Source organism: Amaranthus tricolor, chromosome 7 (assembly GCF_026212465.1).
Source record: "Amaranthus tricolor cultivar Red isolate AtriRed21 chromosome 7, ASM2621246v1, whole genome shotgun sequence".
Classification (NCBI taxonomy): Eukaryota; Viridiplantae; Streptophyta; class Magnoliopsida; order Caryophyllales; family Amaranthaceae; genus Amaranthus; species Amaranthus tricolor.
The window spans coordinates 31,605,000-31,623,285 of NC_080053.1; the positions used below are offsets into that span (position 1 = coordinate 31,605,000).

Here is an 18,286-nt window from a genome sequence, read left to right on the forward strand (position 1 = left end):
TTAGACAACAAAAAATCTCATTATTATCATTCAAAAATCCCACTTTAGAGCAACTTCAAAATGAACCAGGGTTTAAAGTACAACATTATTTCATCCAAACTACAGCAAGATATAATGCCAAACCCCCGAAACAATTCTTGAGATAACTTGATTAATTTCATTCCAAAATCAAAACAAACAGCTCATTAAAATACTGACCAAAATGCTCCATTAATTCAATAACTTTCTCATCAATTACTGATTAAGCTGTTTCTTATACTTAGCTACCTCATTTTCATTAGGGAAAAACCCCATTAATCTTCCAGCAGAGTTCTGGTAAGCATACATGAATCCACCCATTACTCCAATCAATCCACCAGTCACCATTGAAGGACCCTTAATCCCAGGCTTAATACCTAAAACGCAAAAACGAAAACCCATTAAAATTAGATCAAATTATAGAAAATTGAAACATGGGTTTTTATTAAAATGAGAAAATTTGAAACGGACTACCTGATAAATAGCCGACAGTGACAGAAACACCGGTAATTGTGGCAAATCGGAGGTAATCAAGAGTGCTGAAATTGCCGACGACTTTGGTGAAAGGTGGATTGCGATCTAGAACTGGGTATTCTGGTTTCGCCGATGCGGTAATATCTGTATTCATTTTTGTTCAAATGAAATCCTTCCTTTAGCTGCTTTGATCTGCTATGAAACTTGCCCTAATTAGTATTTGGAGTTTGGGGATTTCTGGCGTTTTGAGGTTAGTGGTGACTGTATTAGTTGTGTTTTTACTAGACCTTTGGTCAATGTCTCAATGATATTCCCATAATCTAAGATTATTGATAACCAAAAGATTTAATTCTTCCCATCTAACCAATAAAAAAAATATAATTATTAGTAATATTGAAAAATAAACATATTTCATTCAAAAAAATAAACATATTAGAAAATATTAAAAAATATCAAAATATATGTCAAAGTTGTGTTGCATGTCTGACACATCATGTCATATTTTAGTGGATCGTATTATAAATTGAAGAAATGAGTCACTCATGTGGGGTGTGTGGACGTGCCAAATTCAATATTTTTGTTCACAATAAGTCATGAACCATACCTTCTTGTCTCATATGATTCGTGACTTAATCGTGTTATGCTTGTGTTCGACTCTACTATCACACTAAATACTAATAAGCTTAGCAAGCCGAGCCGTGTTGTGTGGCATACCTACTTATACGTTGTAAGTAAGTTGCAAGTATGTTTTAAGAGTTCCATGGTGGTTAACCCTCTTATCCATTTCCTGTGGTCCACCACACTCCACACCATGCCTTTTCCCAGTCCTCGCATCACAAGATTCAACAAAACCAAGACGAACGAGAAGAAGATGATAAACCCATTATTAGATTCTCATTTCCGTATATTCATTCTTTGTCCTCTCCTTCCTCCATTAATGTCTACTTTCTATCCTTTCCCTCTTCCTTCAATCTCTCCTTACCTCCATTTTCTCTCTCCTTCTTCCTCCATTGTTGAACCTCCTTTCTTTTCTGGCCCCCATTTTCACCTCCTAATTTCTCCCCCTTCTGCTCACTCTAACCCTACGCTTTTAAAGCCTAATCGTCGTTCTCAATTTGGGGATCCAATATCTACTTTTGACGATGATGAGGAAGAGGAAGAAGATGAAATTGTCGAAGATTCGAATTCAAATTCTTGTCTTGATGATGATGATGGTGGTGGTATTCCTTGGTTTAATGATGATGTGAGTTTTTTTCTTTTTTTTTTTTTTTGTTGAATTTCAATTTTATCAATTTTTTTGATTTTGTGATCATGCAATAGTTTGATTATACGTGCTAAATTTGTTGTTAATTTTCAGTTTTATCAAGGTTTTTCTTTGCTAGATGATGAGTATGGTGAATTAGTGTCTTAACAATGAACAAATTGTCAAATTGATTGAATTTTAAGGGTTTTAATTAAATTTCAATTTGAGGAGTAATTCTTATTATCACCAATTGGTTTTAGCAGGAACCTCCTTTGGACTTTTCTTATTTTGGTTGCCCAACTCCATGTCATATATTCAATCGGTACACAATTTCATCTGCGCACTGTTTAGCAGATTGTGTTTCTAAAGAGACATTGCAACGAATTTTGTCTATTCTTATGACACCGTTTCGTTACCCAATGCCATTAACGACTCTCATCTAGGAGGTTTTTTTGGGAGATCGGATGTATGCAAGTTGTAAAACATCTTTGTGTTTCTACTTAACCCTTCATAGAACTTGCCCTAACCTAATTATACTCTGAATTTCATGACAGATTCTTCTTATGCAATTGTGTTTCGTTATCTTTATAAGGATATTGTGGGATCGAGTATCTTCAGGGCCCAAAAAATTGAGGGCCTCAATATTAAACTATGTAATGTTAAGTGTTTAAATATATAAAGTTGTTAGAAAAATATCATAATTTTGAAAATGCATAGAGCCTTCAAAGACTTTGTCAATTTTTAATCCGCCCATGAGTATTTTGATTATAGGGGTATCTTATTTTAGAATGTTTCTTATATTCAATAGTTCAAAATAGAATTTGTGGCTTAGGGGTATGATTTAGGGATGGGTGTAGTGCAAGGTATTGGCTTAATAGCTTGAGATTGGAAGGTTTTGATTTGAGCAAGTTAATGAGTTTGGGAGACGGTACCGTAGTACATGCTTTTCGCGGATGACATAGTGCTGGTAGCAGAAACTAGAGAGGAGGTTAGTAACAAATTGGATGAGTGGAGGGAAGTTGTAGAAGGTAAAGGGTTGCGCATTAGTCGTACGAAGACCAAGTATTTGCACTGTGACTTTAGTGGGACAGCACCGGTAGGTGAACCAGAGGTGTCCATTGATGAAGCAATTGTCAAAAGTATGACCAAATATAAGTATATGGGATCGATCATTCAAAGGTATGGGGAGATTGATGGCGATGTAAATCATCGTATACAAGCGGGTTGGCTCAAGTGGCAAGCAGCCAACAGTGCTATGTGATAGGAAATTCCCAAGCAAGTTAAAAGGAAAATTCTACCGGGCGGCAATCAGACCTGCTCTGCTATATGGGACCGAATGTTGGCCTGTAAAGAAGTTTTTTGAACATAAGATGGAAGTCACAGAAATGCGTATGTTGAGGTGGATGTGTGGGCATACATTGATAGATCGAATTAGAAACCAAGAGTTTAGGGACAAACTAGGGGTAGCCCTTATTTCTTGAAAAATGAGCGAAAATAGATTGAGGTGGTTTGGACATGTGCAGAGAAAGACTTTCGCCGCCCCGGTGAGGAGGGTAGAAAGCATTACAGTAGAGGGTAAGAGGGTCGAGGAAGACTCAGGAGAACTTGGGATGAGCAAATAAGAGTTCACTTACATGACTTAAACCTCTTTGAGGGCCTGAATAGGGATAGGGGTAGTTGGAGGCGTCATATTCATGTTTTAGACTTCTGATGTCTTCTTAGGTTATCTTTGGGTGTTCCTGCCATCTTACTTCTCTCATTTCTTTTATTATTCGTTTTGTATTCTGTTTGTTCTCTTTTGTAGTCGGTTTTCTTATATATTTTAGTTATATGCTTTAATTTATCTTTTCCGAGTAGCTACGTCTTATTATCGTTCTTGAGCCGGGGGACTCTTTTGGTTGCGCTCTCCTTTATGAGTATGAGTTGCCGCCGTCCTTCCCTCTCCAGACCCTGTCCATGGTTTTTATGTGCAGGATACACCGGGTAGGATGATGATGATGAATGAGTATCCTTAGAAGTTTGATATACCCAAAAGACATATGCTGTTTAAGGTCTCTAAAGACAAGGTGCAGTAGCTAAAGGTCTAGCAAAGTTTTTAAATTTCTGACTTCATATAATTGTGAAAACTATGCTAACTAGTGTTGACAGAAGGCATGGGATTTATAAAGTTTATGTCCATAGATGGATTACAACAACAATACCAAAGCCTTGATCCCAATAATATGGGGTGGTCTATGGATTGATTGTTTCCATAAATTTACTGCAGGAAGATGAATTTGCAGAACCAGCAAACCTGAATAGGGGTCAACAAAGATCAAAATTGTTGGCTGCGACCAAGCTGAGATCAGGTAAGATATGACATCCTACATGATAAGTTCAAGTCTGAGTTCATTTCTCATGTAATCCTGGTTATAGGAACCCGGAAGAAGACAAGTGGTGTCAATGGGAAAACCAATGGCAAAGGGAAGGTAGGCTTTGATCATGTCATCAATTGTCAATGTGAGGATCTATTGCTAATGTTTGGACTGAAGAGCCTTCCATTATTGCCTTTGATTGCAGTGGGAAGGAAAGAAAGGTCCAAGGAGGAAATACTCTCAGCTAGCTGAAGAATTTCGGCTAGATACCAGATGGATTCCCCTTCTTGATTATCTGAGCACTTTTGGCATCAAAGAGTCTCACCTTGTTCAGATGTACAGGAGACACACAAATGCCTTTCATATCAATGTTTACTCTGCTCGGGAAAGGTTGAATTACTTGTTGGATGTTGGTGTCAAGCACAACGATATCAAAAAGATGCTATTACGGCAACCTCAAATTCTTGGTTATACTGTGGACAGCAATATGAAATCCCATGTTGCATTTTTGTTGGATTTGGGCATCCCAGAATCTAAGATAGGACAAGTAATCACTGCTGCTCCATCTATCTTCTCATATAGTTTGAAAAATTCTTTGAAGCCCACTGTTAGATACTTGATCGAGGAGGTTGGGATCAAGAAAAGTAATTTGGGTAAAGTTGTCACTTTGAGCCCTCAAATTCTTGTTCAGCGGGTCGATGTCTCCTGGAATGATCGCTATGATTTCCTTTCAGAAGAGCTAGGAGCTCCTAAAGATAGTGTTGTGAAAATGGTTACAAAACATCCCCAGCTTCTTCATTACAGTATTGAAGATGGATTATTGCCCCGGATTAATTTTTTAAGGAGCATTGGCATGCAAGATTCTGAAATCTTGAAAGTTTTGACAAGCATCACACAGGTCTCTTCCTCTCTTAAGTTGATAATTTTTATAAAAACATGCTATCCTTAAATTGATTACAGCTTGTCTTTCCTAACCGGTGTTAGACTTTCTAGTCAAATGCTATACAATTAATTGTGTATCCGATTGACTGATTGTCATATTTGTGTGCATGTCAGGAATGTATATACTAAATATTGTAGGTTGCGTGCCATCTTTTTGTGCAGGTACTGTCTCTGTCACTAGAGGCAAACCTTAAGCCTAAGTACATGTATTTAGTCAACGAACTTCAAAATGAAGTGCAATCCTTAACAAAATATCCCATGTATTTGAGCTTGTCACTAGAACAAAGAATTCGTCCTCGGCATAGATTTTTGGTTTTCCTGAACAGAGCACCTGAGGGACCGTTTCCTCTGAGTTCTCTGGTTCCAACAGATGAATCTTTCTGTCAGCAGTGGGCTGGAACTAGTGTTGATAAGTACTTAGCATTCAGGCAGAGCCTGATGCTGAAAGAGTTGGCAAAAAAATATGAGAAGCAAGGATAAATTGGGTTGCCTTTACAAGATTAGGACAAATCCGATACCCACGCCCTCCTTTCATGAGACAATTTACTCAAATTTTGGATGAAGTTCGTAACTAACATTTGATCTCGTGGTAAGTAAATTCCTCTCTCGCTTCCTGCTTTGGTCTTTTATCTCACGTAGAATTGGTTTTAGAAGGTCATTAACACAGTACACTCATTAACAAAGATTCGTCGTTCTTTCACTCTCTTCCTTGCAGGTCACAATGGAATCGAGATAAATTGTATACACTACAGATATGCAACAATCAATGCATAGCTATCATACATTCATACAAATGTTTTTTTCAAGCCCATGACACCTCAAGAATAGCGGTGGATGGCCAATTTTGTAGAAGTATCATAAGGCATTAATGGTAATGTTTAAATATTTGTGCTTTTTAGTTTTTATGCATAATCATTGAACTTCACAGCCAACTGTTGTACACAATAAGCAATTTTGCATATAGTTGATTTGGTTAAACCATGTGATGTATACTTCCATTCTATGTTTCAGAACTTCAATGTCACTGATCGGAAAGTCTAGCACCAGTTTCACTTTTGTTTTTCAAGTTACTAGTTCGAATTACATGAACAAACGTGCACGCCCTGCTTTATGATTTCAACGTTTGGAATATTTGACAGGTTTGCAGTTGTGCAGCTAAGGCCGTCTCACAACAGAGTATCTATTCTTTTTAATTCAAAGTGCCTTAATATTCGTTATTCTAAGTATAATTACCTTTAAATATTTACATCAAATACAAACATGAGTTACGAGGAAGTTTCATCTTATATCAAGCTTAGTTGATCAAGTACTGATCAAGTACTTCTGGACTCTGGCTCACTTGATAAGGATTCCTACTAGGGGGAATGCCAAATAAGGCCTTTTGGCTAGGCCCAATGCTAGGGAAGTCCAAACTTTTCATTATTGAATATATCACCAATTCTCTATTGGGTCATCACAAACTATTTTAAAAAAATGCTTCTTGTACAAGTGAAAATTGAGTTTCTATTGTTTTTTTTAATGATTGTTTTTACTAAATGATCTTTTATATGGACTTGTCTCACGGTGAAACGGTCTTATAGAAGACTAGCTATATATATATATCGATTGTCCGTGGCAGTTTTAGCAGATAAGTCCTGCATGGAAGAAACTTCTTCACCACTGTCCAGTTGTACTTTTCTTAATGGTAATAATTTAAAGGGTAATAATGCTAAATATTCAAAACAACATTTTTATGTGTAGGTTCATGCCATTTGAATTCAGGAAGTAAAACATTCATTCCAAAAGATCAATATAACATAATCTCATTTGTCCTTTGAAGGCAAAGTGTTTGTGGGCTCCACTCACCTGGAATTTAACTATTTAAGAGGAAAAACCTATATGCTCATGCACATCCTTATGGCTATCACATGATCTAATAGAGATAATTTGATAATTTGTGGCTAGGAATTAAGATGGCCTATAAATGGATAATATGTTCTTTTTAATTGGTAAGAAAATTATATAGGCTTTTTCATGATTGTTTTTCATAATCCCCTCAAACAATACAAGGTGCATCACACTAATTGTTTTCTAATGAATTATACTATTTATTAACTTTCATCATGACAATTCATAATTGCAATTAAAATGGGGCATGCCAAATTTTAAGGATTAAGGATTCACATGTGTACCATATCTTTTTGGGTTAAATTTAATGCGCGCATTTTTCTTTATCTTCTCCTTGGAGGAAACACAAATATAATATGTGCGCTAACTGCTTCCCTCGCATCTTGAATTGTGAGGGATACTGAATCGATAACTCTAACTCTGACTTGTATCATTACCATAACATTATTAGGATCATTAAGCAAAATAAGTCCTAGTATTTTAATTCACAGAATGATCACTTACATTTATCTTGGAATTCAAAAAAAAAAAAAAAAAAAAAAAAAAAAAAAAAAAAAAACTTGTAGTAGTATCATCCAATTATTTTTAAAAGCAATTTAAACTCCTTCGAGGGAAGTGATGGATCAAACCATATAAAATCAGTCAAACTATCTTACAAGACACTTTGCCCATAATGGTCCAAGCAAAGAGAAAAATCAGTCAAAACATTGGTAATTGCCCCTACCAATCACAATCCTCTTTAAATTAGCCTTCTCCAAACCATAGAATAAAAGTTATGTACTCCTACACACAAATGATCCAGGAAACGAGATATACATATACTTTTCTGCTTTTCTTATGCTACTATCAATAAAAATTTACTCCTATGATTAAAGAAAACTTGAACAATTTGTAGGCACCAATGCCCTTGTTCCCTTCAAGCTTGGCATTTTCATGTGGCTTCATCAATTTCGAGCTCGAGTCAAAGATAACTATATGCTCTTCTGTCTCAATCAGATTGCTATATATGAAAGGAAAAACTCCCACAAAAGAAAAATATAACAAATTGACTGGGACAGAAAAGTAGTATTGTACAACAATAAACAGTGTTGTATGATCATCATAAAGTGTGTCGTGGTATCAATGGAATTTCCTTCACATCCAATTGCCACAAAATACACCGGTTTTTCTTGAACTAACTCGATAATCTAGACAGTTTCGGGAAATAAAGAGTGGCGAAAATAGAGGCAGTCATTAAGCATCATATACAATATATAATAGAGATAATGTAGAGTTAGCAAAGCTAATATTCATCAGTTTGTGAATATGCAATTGAAGGGCTAACTAACTCTTCTATAACTTGGTCAAAATGTTACTTTACATCGATCACATACGATGTTCAAACTTCAAACATAGAACCCTAGAAAAATTAACTCGTTTTTTTTCCCTCGACTACCCAGAGGCACTATAAAATACCACATATTTTCTACGGATATTGCGAGAAGCGCTTCTTTCACCTTCTGTCTTAAAAACCTAAAAAACTGTGCAAAGCTTCTTACATAAATGGCAATCTTCATTTTCTGTATCGATAATCCTTTGTTTTTCTATTAAAACTCCTTCTACCAAAATCAACGGGGAGGAGATGATGCTTCAGAATTCCGACTTTTTTGTATTGTAATCGTCTTCTTTTAGCCTTTTCTGTTATATACTTATCGCTAAAAGACTTCAAAACTAACAGACTTGGGCACGGCAGAGCAATAAAAGAAATGAAGCTGTTCTATAACGGTAACCAAAGACACCAAACCTTTGCATCGCGGTAATCCTACTATCTCTATAAAGGTATTTTGCTCCTTTGCTGCTGGAGATCTATATGAGTGCGGAAACGCTGTTCCCTGTTGTTGATGCGAACGGGCTCTCAGGAAGATCGATCCCCGGGCTGCCAACAGATAAAGAAATAAGACCAATTTGATAATCCTAATCGATTGAGTAACATATGTCGTAAGGGATTCATATATGATGCATACCTTTCATGATTGGGGTAACAATTGCCTAAATGCTTTGACCTGTTATCGTTTATACTGCAATTATTGAAAACATCCAGCAGACAGTGGTAATCTTCTGCACTAACGTTTGAATGATCTACAAAAAATCAGTAAAATGCAAAAGGTATCAGAAAATTCGAAGGCCACACAACATACTCAACGAATATAAGCTGACTAGCCACATAGTTAATCTATTTTTGGGTTGGAGCTGAAAAATGTTGTGTTGGGTCGGGTTTGTAAGGTTGATTTTAAGTAGGGTAATGACTAAGACAATTCCGAGAAATTAAATTTGAGATAAGCATTGCAAAGACCCTGCCTCTGACCAGGACTCATTTGGATGATGATGATGATGGTGATTGCAAAGACCCTGCCTCTGAGTGGGACTCATTGGGACGATGATGATGATGATTGCAAAGACCCGTTAAGCGTATATTTCAAACCCCCTAAGAAGCTAGTACAAAAAACTGCTTCTAAATTTAACCTCGGAACTTTAAACCAACCAATCTAAACCAACCTATAGGCTAATTTAGTGATTTGCGAAAGACAAACAATATGCTTATGCTTGTATGGCTTAACATTAAAAAATTATCCGTATTCTGCCCAAAATTAAATGTTTTACCTTCCAACGTATTTAGGTCCTCGATGCCATAGCCATTCAATTGACGATTAATCATATTCTTTCGTCCAAGCTGCAATTCCGAGAGGCGCCTCCTCTCCATTTCAAGAGCGTGTTCCTGTTCTTCCATAAACTGCCTCCTTAAGAATCTTGGCGCCTCACATCTAGGCACTGTATGTTAAACTTCGTTAGCAATATCGTAATATAAATTGTGCTAATCTAAATAGCATGTGAACAAATTACATGGATTAACTTTAGATGTCGATTTCAGATTACGGCTTTTTAGCAAGTGCCGCTGTCAATCCATTTACATAACTTACAAGGGTGGAGGTCAGGTTCTAGCTTCAAGTAATTTGCAGGATAATACATACCGTGATCATTCTTCTCCATGTACTTCCTGTAATACATGACACGACAAAATTTGAGACCAGTACACAAAAGAGTTTTCATTGACGATATAAGACAATTACCTGTCGAACAGCTTCGATTTTTCACGGTAAGGTTTGACGAGAACACGAGACCCACAAACAAAATGGGGGTTTCCTTTAGCCAAAACAGTCCTAACAGTATTAGCACTCGTGAAAGTCACAAATCCGAACATCCGCTTTTGTTGGCATGGGATTCTGACATCTTCAACCGTACCGAAAGTTCTACAAGTATGGATGGTAGCAATTGCTTATACATAACAATTACGAGCATATGCTTGTAAATAACTTGTTCATTAATATGAAAATTTACGAACCCGAAATAGGCAGATACGTCTTCTTCGGTGAATGTACTCTCTGCAGGAAATGTCAAGTATATTTGACGTGATCCACTCACGATCGGACCTGGATCATTCCTTTCGCTTCGATTCTCCACATTGTATTTTGAAGCATCTTCAGTTAAGATCACCGCGTGCTGCCCGTGTGGTCTGCACAAAAATACAATTTTAAAATCAGACATTCTCAGTACATGGGATTGAATAGAATGTGTAGCATAACTGGCAAGCTAATTCGCTTTTTGAATCCGCGATTCACCAGTCACCAGAAGATTAGCGAATTATGTATGTGACACTCAACGAAAACACAAGCGACTCTACACGAATCAAAATAAATGCATACCTATCAATGAGCTGAATCCTCTTCAGGCGAGCCAGAAGTTTCGTCAAGCTATAACCAGCTCGACCATGCCTCTGGCTCTCTGTAAGGTACCCATCAGCTTGAAGAGTTCTCCCATACTTCTCATAATACAACATTGGAAGTGAAGCTATAGAAACAGGATTGCCCCGCTTTAATTTCAAGAGCTCACTGATCTCGAGCTCAAGAGCTTCAAGGGATCCCGGGGAAAATATATGATCATCACACCCAACTTCACTTGGGCTAAAAATCGGAGAGAAACTATCCGGTCCATGTAAATACCGGCAGCTACTCCCGTGCTTACAAAATCCCTTGTTGAAATAATGGCATGTCTTGATAGGCAAATCACACAAGTTTATTGATTGACGATTTCTCAGACCACTCAATGCAGCATCAGCATAATAAAGATCCCCAGAAAAGTTTCCTGCCCCAACATTGACGGGATCTAATTGATCATCAAAACCCATGAACTGGGCTTGACTCTGAAGACCAAGCTCCTCTGCTACTAAATCTCTATATGATGGAAAATCACAACTCATAGACAGTGGTCGATCGGGTGCCATAGGCTGTACATCCCAGTAGCGCGCTGCCTGTGGGACCGGAAAGGCGGATGGAGACGAATATAGTCTAGACCCATTGGGTGAAAAAGGCGTATGATTAAATGACACGTCTGAAACCGGTGAAGGGTCGATGGCAATGGGGGGACACTGCAGGGAAGTCGAAACTGAGGGTTTCGAGAGATAGCCTAGTTGTAGCTTAGATTTCTGTACTGAATTTTCTAAGAGCTTTTCAGGGGCATAAGCCAACCTTATCACTTCTAAATCACCATCCTCTTGCATAAGAATACAACCTAGGATTTTTGTGGCTATTTCTGGTTCTAATTTTTGAATCCTGTCAAATAGATATTTTGCTGCATCCGGTAAATCCATCTCACATCTAGGGTTAAAGGTCTCCTACATTCAAATGTATACAACAATCTCAATACCAGAATAAAAACATCATCATCAACAACAACAACATTCCATTACTTAATACCATTAAGCAGCTCGCACCTAAGCGAGATTAAGGGTGGTGAAATTTGGGGGTCGGATATATGCAACCTAGAGGTGTTCATTCGGGTCATTAGGTCAATATCAGGTCAGGTTTTTCGGGTGGGTTCAAAATCGAGTCAGGTTCTAAGGTCGAGTAAATACTGGATCATCGAGTATGTTTTGAGCATGCAATGTTACCGTTGTCAGTGGTAACAGGTTGTTTCTGATCGACCCTTGGTTGCAAACATCATCTCAACTTCACATAAACAAAAATAACACATGATTTATTGAGTAATTTTAAAGTCCATTGTAATTCAAACCCAAAAAACTATGAATGTTTGAAAAAAAAAAAGAGCATTATGTTTCCACAATTAACAAAAGAAATTACCTAAATGAAGCACACAACATGCAATAAGAAGTTGGTTCCACAAATAAACTCAAGTAAATTGATTTTATAATTATTATCAACAATTGGATTACAAATAGTATGATAAAAGTGATGAACTTCAACTCATAAGTCTAAAACACTTAGACTTTCTTCCTTTGTTATAAATAATTCTGAGATTTATTCTATAAAAAAATAAAGAAAAAATAAAGAAAAAGGCCAAAAAGCAGACAAATTGGCAAATGAAATTCAAAAAAAACAACTCAGAAAAAGCTGGAAAAAGCCAGAAAAGGCAGTATAACCAAAAATGGTAAAAATCTTTAAAATCAGTCATTTTAGGCAATAAACATTCACAATAATTAAATTCCTAGACAAATTACAAGAACACATAAATACCCTGTCTTTCTCTAAAATGTTTATACTAGAAATTACATTATACATAGGCAATCTTCCCTGTCAAATTGGTAAAAGAACAACAAAGAAAATATATTAAATGTTTTCCATTTATAGAGACCAAGAATATATTACCTAATTAAGAAATTCGGCTCAAGAAAACAAAAAAAAAAAAAAACAAAATGATAACATGTTTATTTGCATGAACATAAAACACCCAGATAATCTAAACCTATTTATTTCAACTAGTGTTTGTGCTTGTCTCAAATTTAAAATATTTTTCAAAAATTTTAAAAATTAAGGGTTTTTATTTTATTAATCAGGATCAAGAAGAAATTGAGTGATAGTAAAAAAGAACACTTCTTTCACCATTTTCTAACAAACCCACTTTTCCAAGAATTCAAATCCTTCAAAATTTTCATATTCCAAATTCTTCTTTAAGAAAAGATTAAAACTTTTGAGAAATTCTATAAAAATAAACAAAACCCACAAAATTTCTTTTTTTAAAAAAACAAAATTCAATTCAAAAACAAGAGATATGGAAAAAAAAAAAAAAAAAAAAAAAAAAAAAAAAAAAAACTCACCCAAATAGTTTTTGGTCACAAGTAGAATGAAGAACAAAAAAGTTGGTCAGAAAAGCCAATTTGCAGTCTCCAACTCCATTGATGAAACGGCTAACTTTCTCTCTCTAAAATTGTTTGCTTGTTTATCTCTCTAAAGTTAAGAAACTTCTCTGACTAAGGTGTATTTTCTCTCTCTGTCTCATGGCTTGTATGCAATAGGGACTTGATGTTAATCCAAAGGATAGGACTTAAAAGGAGTATATAAAAGGGTATAAATGACACAAATGAATACGATGCTGTTTCAAACTAATGAGAGCACTCTCCACAGTTTTGTATTTGTACTTCACAATTCACCTCACTTGTTTGTTCTCGATCAGGCAATTTCATTATGAGATTATTTTTATTAAAGTTAATAAGTAATTAATTATCATTTTAATATGATTAGTTATTAGAATGAGTTAATTATTTGGATCTGTTTTATGATGGACCTCGATGGTCTTATACAAGATGAGTCGTTTATAAATAAGAAAATGTGTTAACTGTTTAAATTTAATTATGGATATATTGACCAAGCAAAAGCCTTTTTCATTTTTTATTAAGCTTTACATAGACTTAATTCACATTGAACTGATCTGTATCTTTTATTTTTTTAAAATTTTCTTGATAAATTACATATAAGACTTTTTACTCTTTTTTTTTAGCAAAATTGTAGAGTGTATACTTATTCAATACTTCCTACGACAAAATAATCTTATTAACAATTGTTTATTAATGTTCAGCAGGTCTTAAGAGCGGCCGTCTCATATTGAGTTTAATAATCCAATTAGTCTAATTATATTTTTTTAATACGCAATCAATAATTGATCTATTTGAGATTATAATAACTATGTTTAGAATTAGAATCCATTTCTTTTATAAAGTCTTGTATTGTATTATGTTGAAAATTTGTGTAAATAAAATGGTGCGTACATCAATATTATTATTGGTTAATAATTTCTTTATGTCAATTGATTTTTTATTTGTGCTTTTTATATAAAAAAATATTAGTTAAAAATTAATGGATAATGATATTAGATGATACAAGCACTTCAAAAAAAAATTAGATGATACAAACAAACGAATGGATCATGTGTAACTAAACAAAAAGAAAAATGATTGAATTGTAGATAAGATATAAATAATAATAAAATTTTATTTATAAAATTTTGAAATTTAATAAAATGGAGTATTTTAAAATGACGAATATAAAAAAAAATGATGGAAATAAGTATAATGCATAACTTTAAAGAGTTCAATACAAATTAAATAAAGTTATGTAGCATATTTAAAGTAACATAAAGAGTATTTTTACGCAAAATATTAAAATGTTAATTATTTTGCTATCATGTTTTAATCAATTTTCTAATCAAGATGGTATGCCTAAAATTGTTTATTTAGCTACATAAAAAATCTTGAGTTATAAGTTTGAAGTTTTTATCACTTTGCCTTGTTTGTTCATCTTTTGGAAAGAAAATCCAACCATATTAAATTAATTATTAATTAATTAATGAACTCTTTTTAATTAGGAAACATTACACAAACCATGCAAAAACTACTCCCTCACTAACCACATGAATGAAGGAGTAACTAAGGACCCATCTCTCAATACCTCTAACAATTAACATTGATAGTGCCATCTTGTCCCACTACTACCCATAATTGTTGTTCTTTCTCTTTGCATAGTTTCCTAATTAATCACATTGTTTATTTATTTACTTACTAAAATTTTTTTGAATTATATAGTTGATGCCTTGATGATAGGTTGGGACTTGGGAGAAAGAAAAGACTACGTAAAATTTAAATTGAATATATTATATGGAAAAGTGATACTTGCTTTTCAACTGAAATAAAATTAAAATTTAGTAAATAATTTACAATTATTGAATTATTTATTTTTATGGAACTGATTGAAATGAATTATATTAAAAATGTTATGTACTTCCAAATAATTTTCAAATCAATAGATTTAAAAAGGTAAAGTATTATCTTTAAAATAAGAAATCTGTTTTAAGTTATGGGGATATCCCAAATAATTTTTCAAATCAATGAGACAAGTACAAGTACATGACTTTAGAATCTAATGAAAAGAAGTTCTATTATACAAACCTCACTGAAAATTTTGTTTTCTTCTTTCCAATTTTTTGGAGTGCTTTTGCATCCACATGTAACAAAATATATAATTATATTTCTTTCAATTTTTAACTTTTTAAAATATATGTTCTAAACCAACAGAGGAAAGATAGGACAAAATATATAAAATAAACAATTATCTTGCAAAAAGAATATTTTCTTTTAGTTGAAGATAAGTCACATTGCTAAGGTAAATCTTATAAATAGGGTGAATATACTAGAATTAGACAGTATTTATAGTATTTGAGGATTTTTTTTTACCTTTCATCCTTATAAATCTTGAGAAAAATTATATTCTAAATACTTATAAAAAACATCTTTTTTTTTTTTATTTATTTTTTACTTTCCTTCTAATCTATAAGATAAAAAATACTTGTAATATAGTAGTACAATATTAGTTAACCTACACTCAAATGTCAAAGGCCTTGTCCAAGCTAAGTTAAATCATAATGCATAAATCAATCACTTTCCACCGTTCTCTCTTAAAAATTGATTGTTTTTTGTAGCCAAGAAATTGTGAAATATTCATCACATGCTATGAAATTGACTTTTACTTAAATACTCTATCAAACTAACATTCTCTTTTCATCTGAGTTTTATGTTGAATCTGATATTAATTTCTATTCATAATTATATTATTTTTAGTAACTAAGTTAAAATAACAAAACAATATATATAGTGTAGACTAAGGAATTTAGATTAGTTAGGTGGACGTGTAGACTAATATAATTCACTCTAAAATATTGAGGGTGAAAATCAATTTACACAACAATATGCCCTTAAAAGTGGGAGCATAATCCACTAATTAGTGCCCTAATCACTTATCTTGTTTACCTAATCATTTAACAACAAAAATACTAATATAGTGAATGACTTGAAGTGATTTAATTTGACCTTAATTATCTCCTACAAGATTAGTTTATTTAGCAAGTAATGTGAAGTTTTTGTCAATTTTTTTATTATTTTAGATAAAATCCAATGAGCTTTACTAAGAAAAAAAAAAGATAACTCTACTTCACTTATTTGATTAATAGTTTTAGAAAAATACATTTAAAATAATAATTAGTAAGTTAAAAAATCACTCATATAAGGTTAGATAATTACAAATTTACAACTAATATTGAATAACATACTCTAAACAAATCCCAATTAGCTTTTTATTTATATTTATATTTATATAAATGAAAAAATAGGACCAAAATGGAAATCAAGGTTCTTTCCCAACATGAAAGGGCGACTATATGTCATGCTTCGATAAAATGGTTTATCATTTTGATGCTGACAGCAATTAAAAGGACCCTAATTGCTCAAGGATATCATATAATATATATTAAATATTAATAAATAGATCGCGATTAAGTCATAACTTAAGGTGAAAATGGTCCTAAAAATTAGATTATAGGTGTTTGAGTGGCAAAAATCCATAAAATTTCCTTGGAAAATATTATCATAAAAGAATTAATAAAATTAAAAAGAATTATGACCAACCTGACATGACATTCATAGTAGTAACTCAATCTATGATTAGCTTACTAGAATATTATATTAATATATAGGTGTTATATATTGTCATACACAAATATAAAATGGGAAAGCAACATATATATACTAGTAATTATAATCTTTATCAAATTAAGTTTAGTTGATTCACACTTGGGATCGGATAAATTGAATGACATCTCACCTAAAACTTACATGATCCTCCACAATCATTGAACTACTACATAGTACTTAATTACTTGCTATAGCCACCTAAATGGATTAAAATACTTTAATTATTGATCCATGCTATTATCATACTAAGGTTAAGAAAATAGCTATATTATATTATATAGAAGTATACATTTATGCTTTTCATATATGTAATATATGTATGGATATTAAATCATCATCATTAATCTAATATTCCGCTCGAAAATAGGGTTTGGGTGAGAGAACGTGACGAATAATCCATACCTGTACTCTCTTAAGAGGGAATATTAGAGGAAAGTGGTCAATTTAATTTTACCCTCAGAAGATGAGAATCCTGCATAGAGAGGAATTGATTAGCACTGTTGGTTGGAGAATCAAAAACTACCTGCAGAAGAACTACAATAGCCAGAACAAAGGCTGGGGTAAAATAATAGACCTGATAGGTACAAAAAGAATAGGGGCAGGTAAGTAAACAGCTAGGCATCAGGGCAAGAGAGACGACTAAAGAGATTTTTACTAGTCTAGAATGTGAATATGGCGTCTCCAACTATTTCTATCCCTAGTCAGGTCCTCAGAGAGGTGCAGTTCACTCAAGTCGTCCTTAATTTGCTCAACCCACGTTTTCTTAGGTCTTCCTCGACTCCTTTTACCCTCCACTATAATGGTTTCTATCCTTCTGACGGGAGCCTCTATTGGCTTTCTTTGCACATGCCCAAACCATCTTAGTCTATTTTCACGCATCTTAGCAGATAGTGGAGCAACCCCTAGCTTCTCTCTGAACTCCTGATTTTTGATCTTATCCATCATAGCTTTACCGCACATCCACCTCAGCATTCGCATCTCTGCTACTTCCAACTTTTTTTCATGGATCTTCTTTATGGGCCAACACTCTGACCTATTCAACAATGCTGGCTAATGGCAACTTTGTAGAATTTACCTTTCAGTTTAGCCGGGAACTTCTTATCACATAACACTTCGGTGGCTGCTCGCAATTTAAGCTAACCCCGCTCGTACACGGTGTGTTACATCTTCATCAATCTCCCCATTACTCTAGATAACAGATCCTAAATACTTGAACTTGGTCGTCTTAGTAACTACATCTCCTTCAATGGTCACTTCTTGGCTATCATCTTTCTCTTTGCCACTGAAATTGCATCTCAAATATTCTGTTTTTGTACGACTAATGCGAAGGCCTTTACTTTCTAATACCGCCCTCCACTCATCTAATTTGGTATTAGCCTACTCGCTAGATTCTGCGACTAACGCTATATCGTCGGCGAATAACATGCACCATGGAATAGTTTCCCAGATAGACTTGGAAAGCTCATCTATGATGACTGTAAAAAGGAAAGAGCTTAGTACCGATCCCTGATGCAGACC

At 34.0% G+C, this 18,286-nt stretch overlaps 3 protein-coding genes across 9 annotated transcripts; 1 reads left to right on the forward strand and 2 right to left on the reverse strand.

Moving 5' to 3' along the window:
* On the reverse strand, positions 1-1,184 carry LOC130818376 (uncharacterized). The gene is made up of 3 exons (XM_057684538.1): positions 1,097-1,184; positions 493-851; positions 1-395 (listed from the first exon to the last, which is right to left on the reverse strand). The coding sequence occupies exons 2-3, from the start codon at positions 644-646 to the stop codon at positions 235-237; spliced, it is 315 nt and encodes a 104-aa protein (XP_057540521.1). The 5' UTR covers positions 647-851; positions 1,097-1,184; the 3' UTR covers positions 1-234.
* Positions 1,185-1,221: 37 nt separating this feature from the next.
* On the forward strand, positions 1,222-7,335 carry LOC130818375 (transcription termination factor MTERF9, chloroplastic). Of its 5 annotated transcripts, none has more exons than XM_057684535.1 (7): positions 1,224-1,735; positions 4,002-4,083; positions 4,151-4,203; positions 4,295-4,987; positions 5,170-5,620; positions 5,747-5,902; positions 6,171-7,332. In XM_057684535.1, the coding sequence occupies exons 1-5, from the start codon at positions 1,253-1,255 to the stop codon at positions 5,509-5,511; spliced, it is 1,653 nt and encodes a 550-aa protein (XP_057540518.1). In that variant the 5' UTR covers positions 1,224-1,252; the 3' UTR covers positions 5,512-5,620; positions 5,747-5,902; positions 6,171-7,332. The 5 variants fall into 5 exon arrangements, with proteins under 5 accessions (XP_057540520.1, XP_057540518.1, XP_057540517.1 ...); XM_057684534.1 differs by lacking the exon at positions 6,171-7,332 and adding an exon at positions 6,043-6,077; XM_057684533.1 differs by lacking the exon at positions 6,171-7,332 and having other exon boundaries at positions 5,747-6,077.
* Positions 7,336-8,229: 894 nt separating this feature from the next.
* On the reverse strand, positions 8,230-13,342 carry LOC130818374 (zinc finger CCCH domain-containing protein 18-like). 3 transcript variants are annotated; one of them, XM_057684531.1, is made up of 8 exons: positions 13,067-13,342; positions 10,659-11,626; positions 10,298-10,468; positions 10,026-10,205; positions 9,927-9,952; positions 9,559-9,726; positions 8,922-9,036; positions 8,230-8,833 (listed from the first exon to the last, which is right to left on the reverse strand). In XM_057684531.1, the coding sequence occupies exons 2-8, from the start codon at positions 11,600-11,602 to the stop codon at positions 8,764-8,766; spliced, it is 1,674 nt and encodes a 557-aa protein (XP_057540514.1). In that variant the 5' UTR covers positions 11,603-11,626; positions 13,067-13,342; the 3' UTR covers positions 8,230-8,763. The 3 variants fall into 3 exon arrangements, with proteins under 3 accessions (XP_057540514.1, XP_057540515.1, XP_057540513.1); XM_057684532.1 differs by having other exon boundaries at positions 10,659-11,960; XM_057684530.1 differs by having other exon boundaries at positions 9,876-9,952; positions 13,067-13,290.
* Between the last annotated feature and the right edge of the window lie 4,944 nt (positions 13,343-18,286).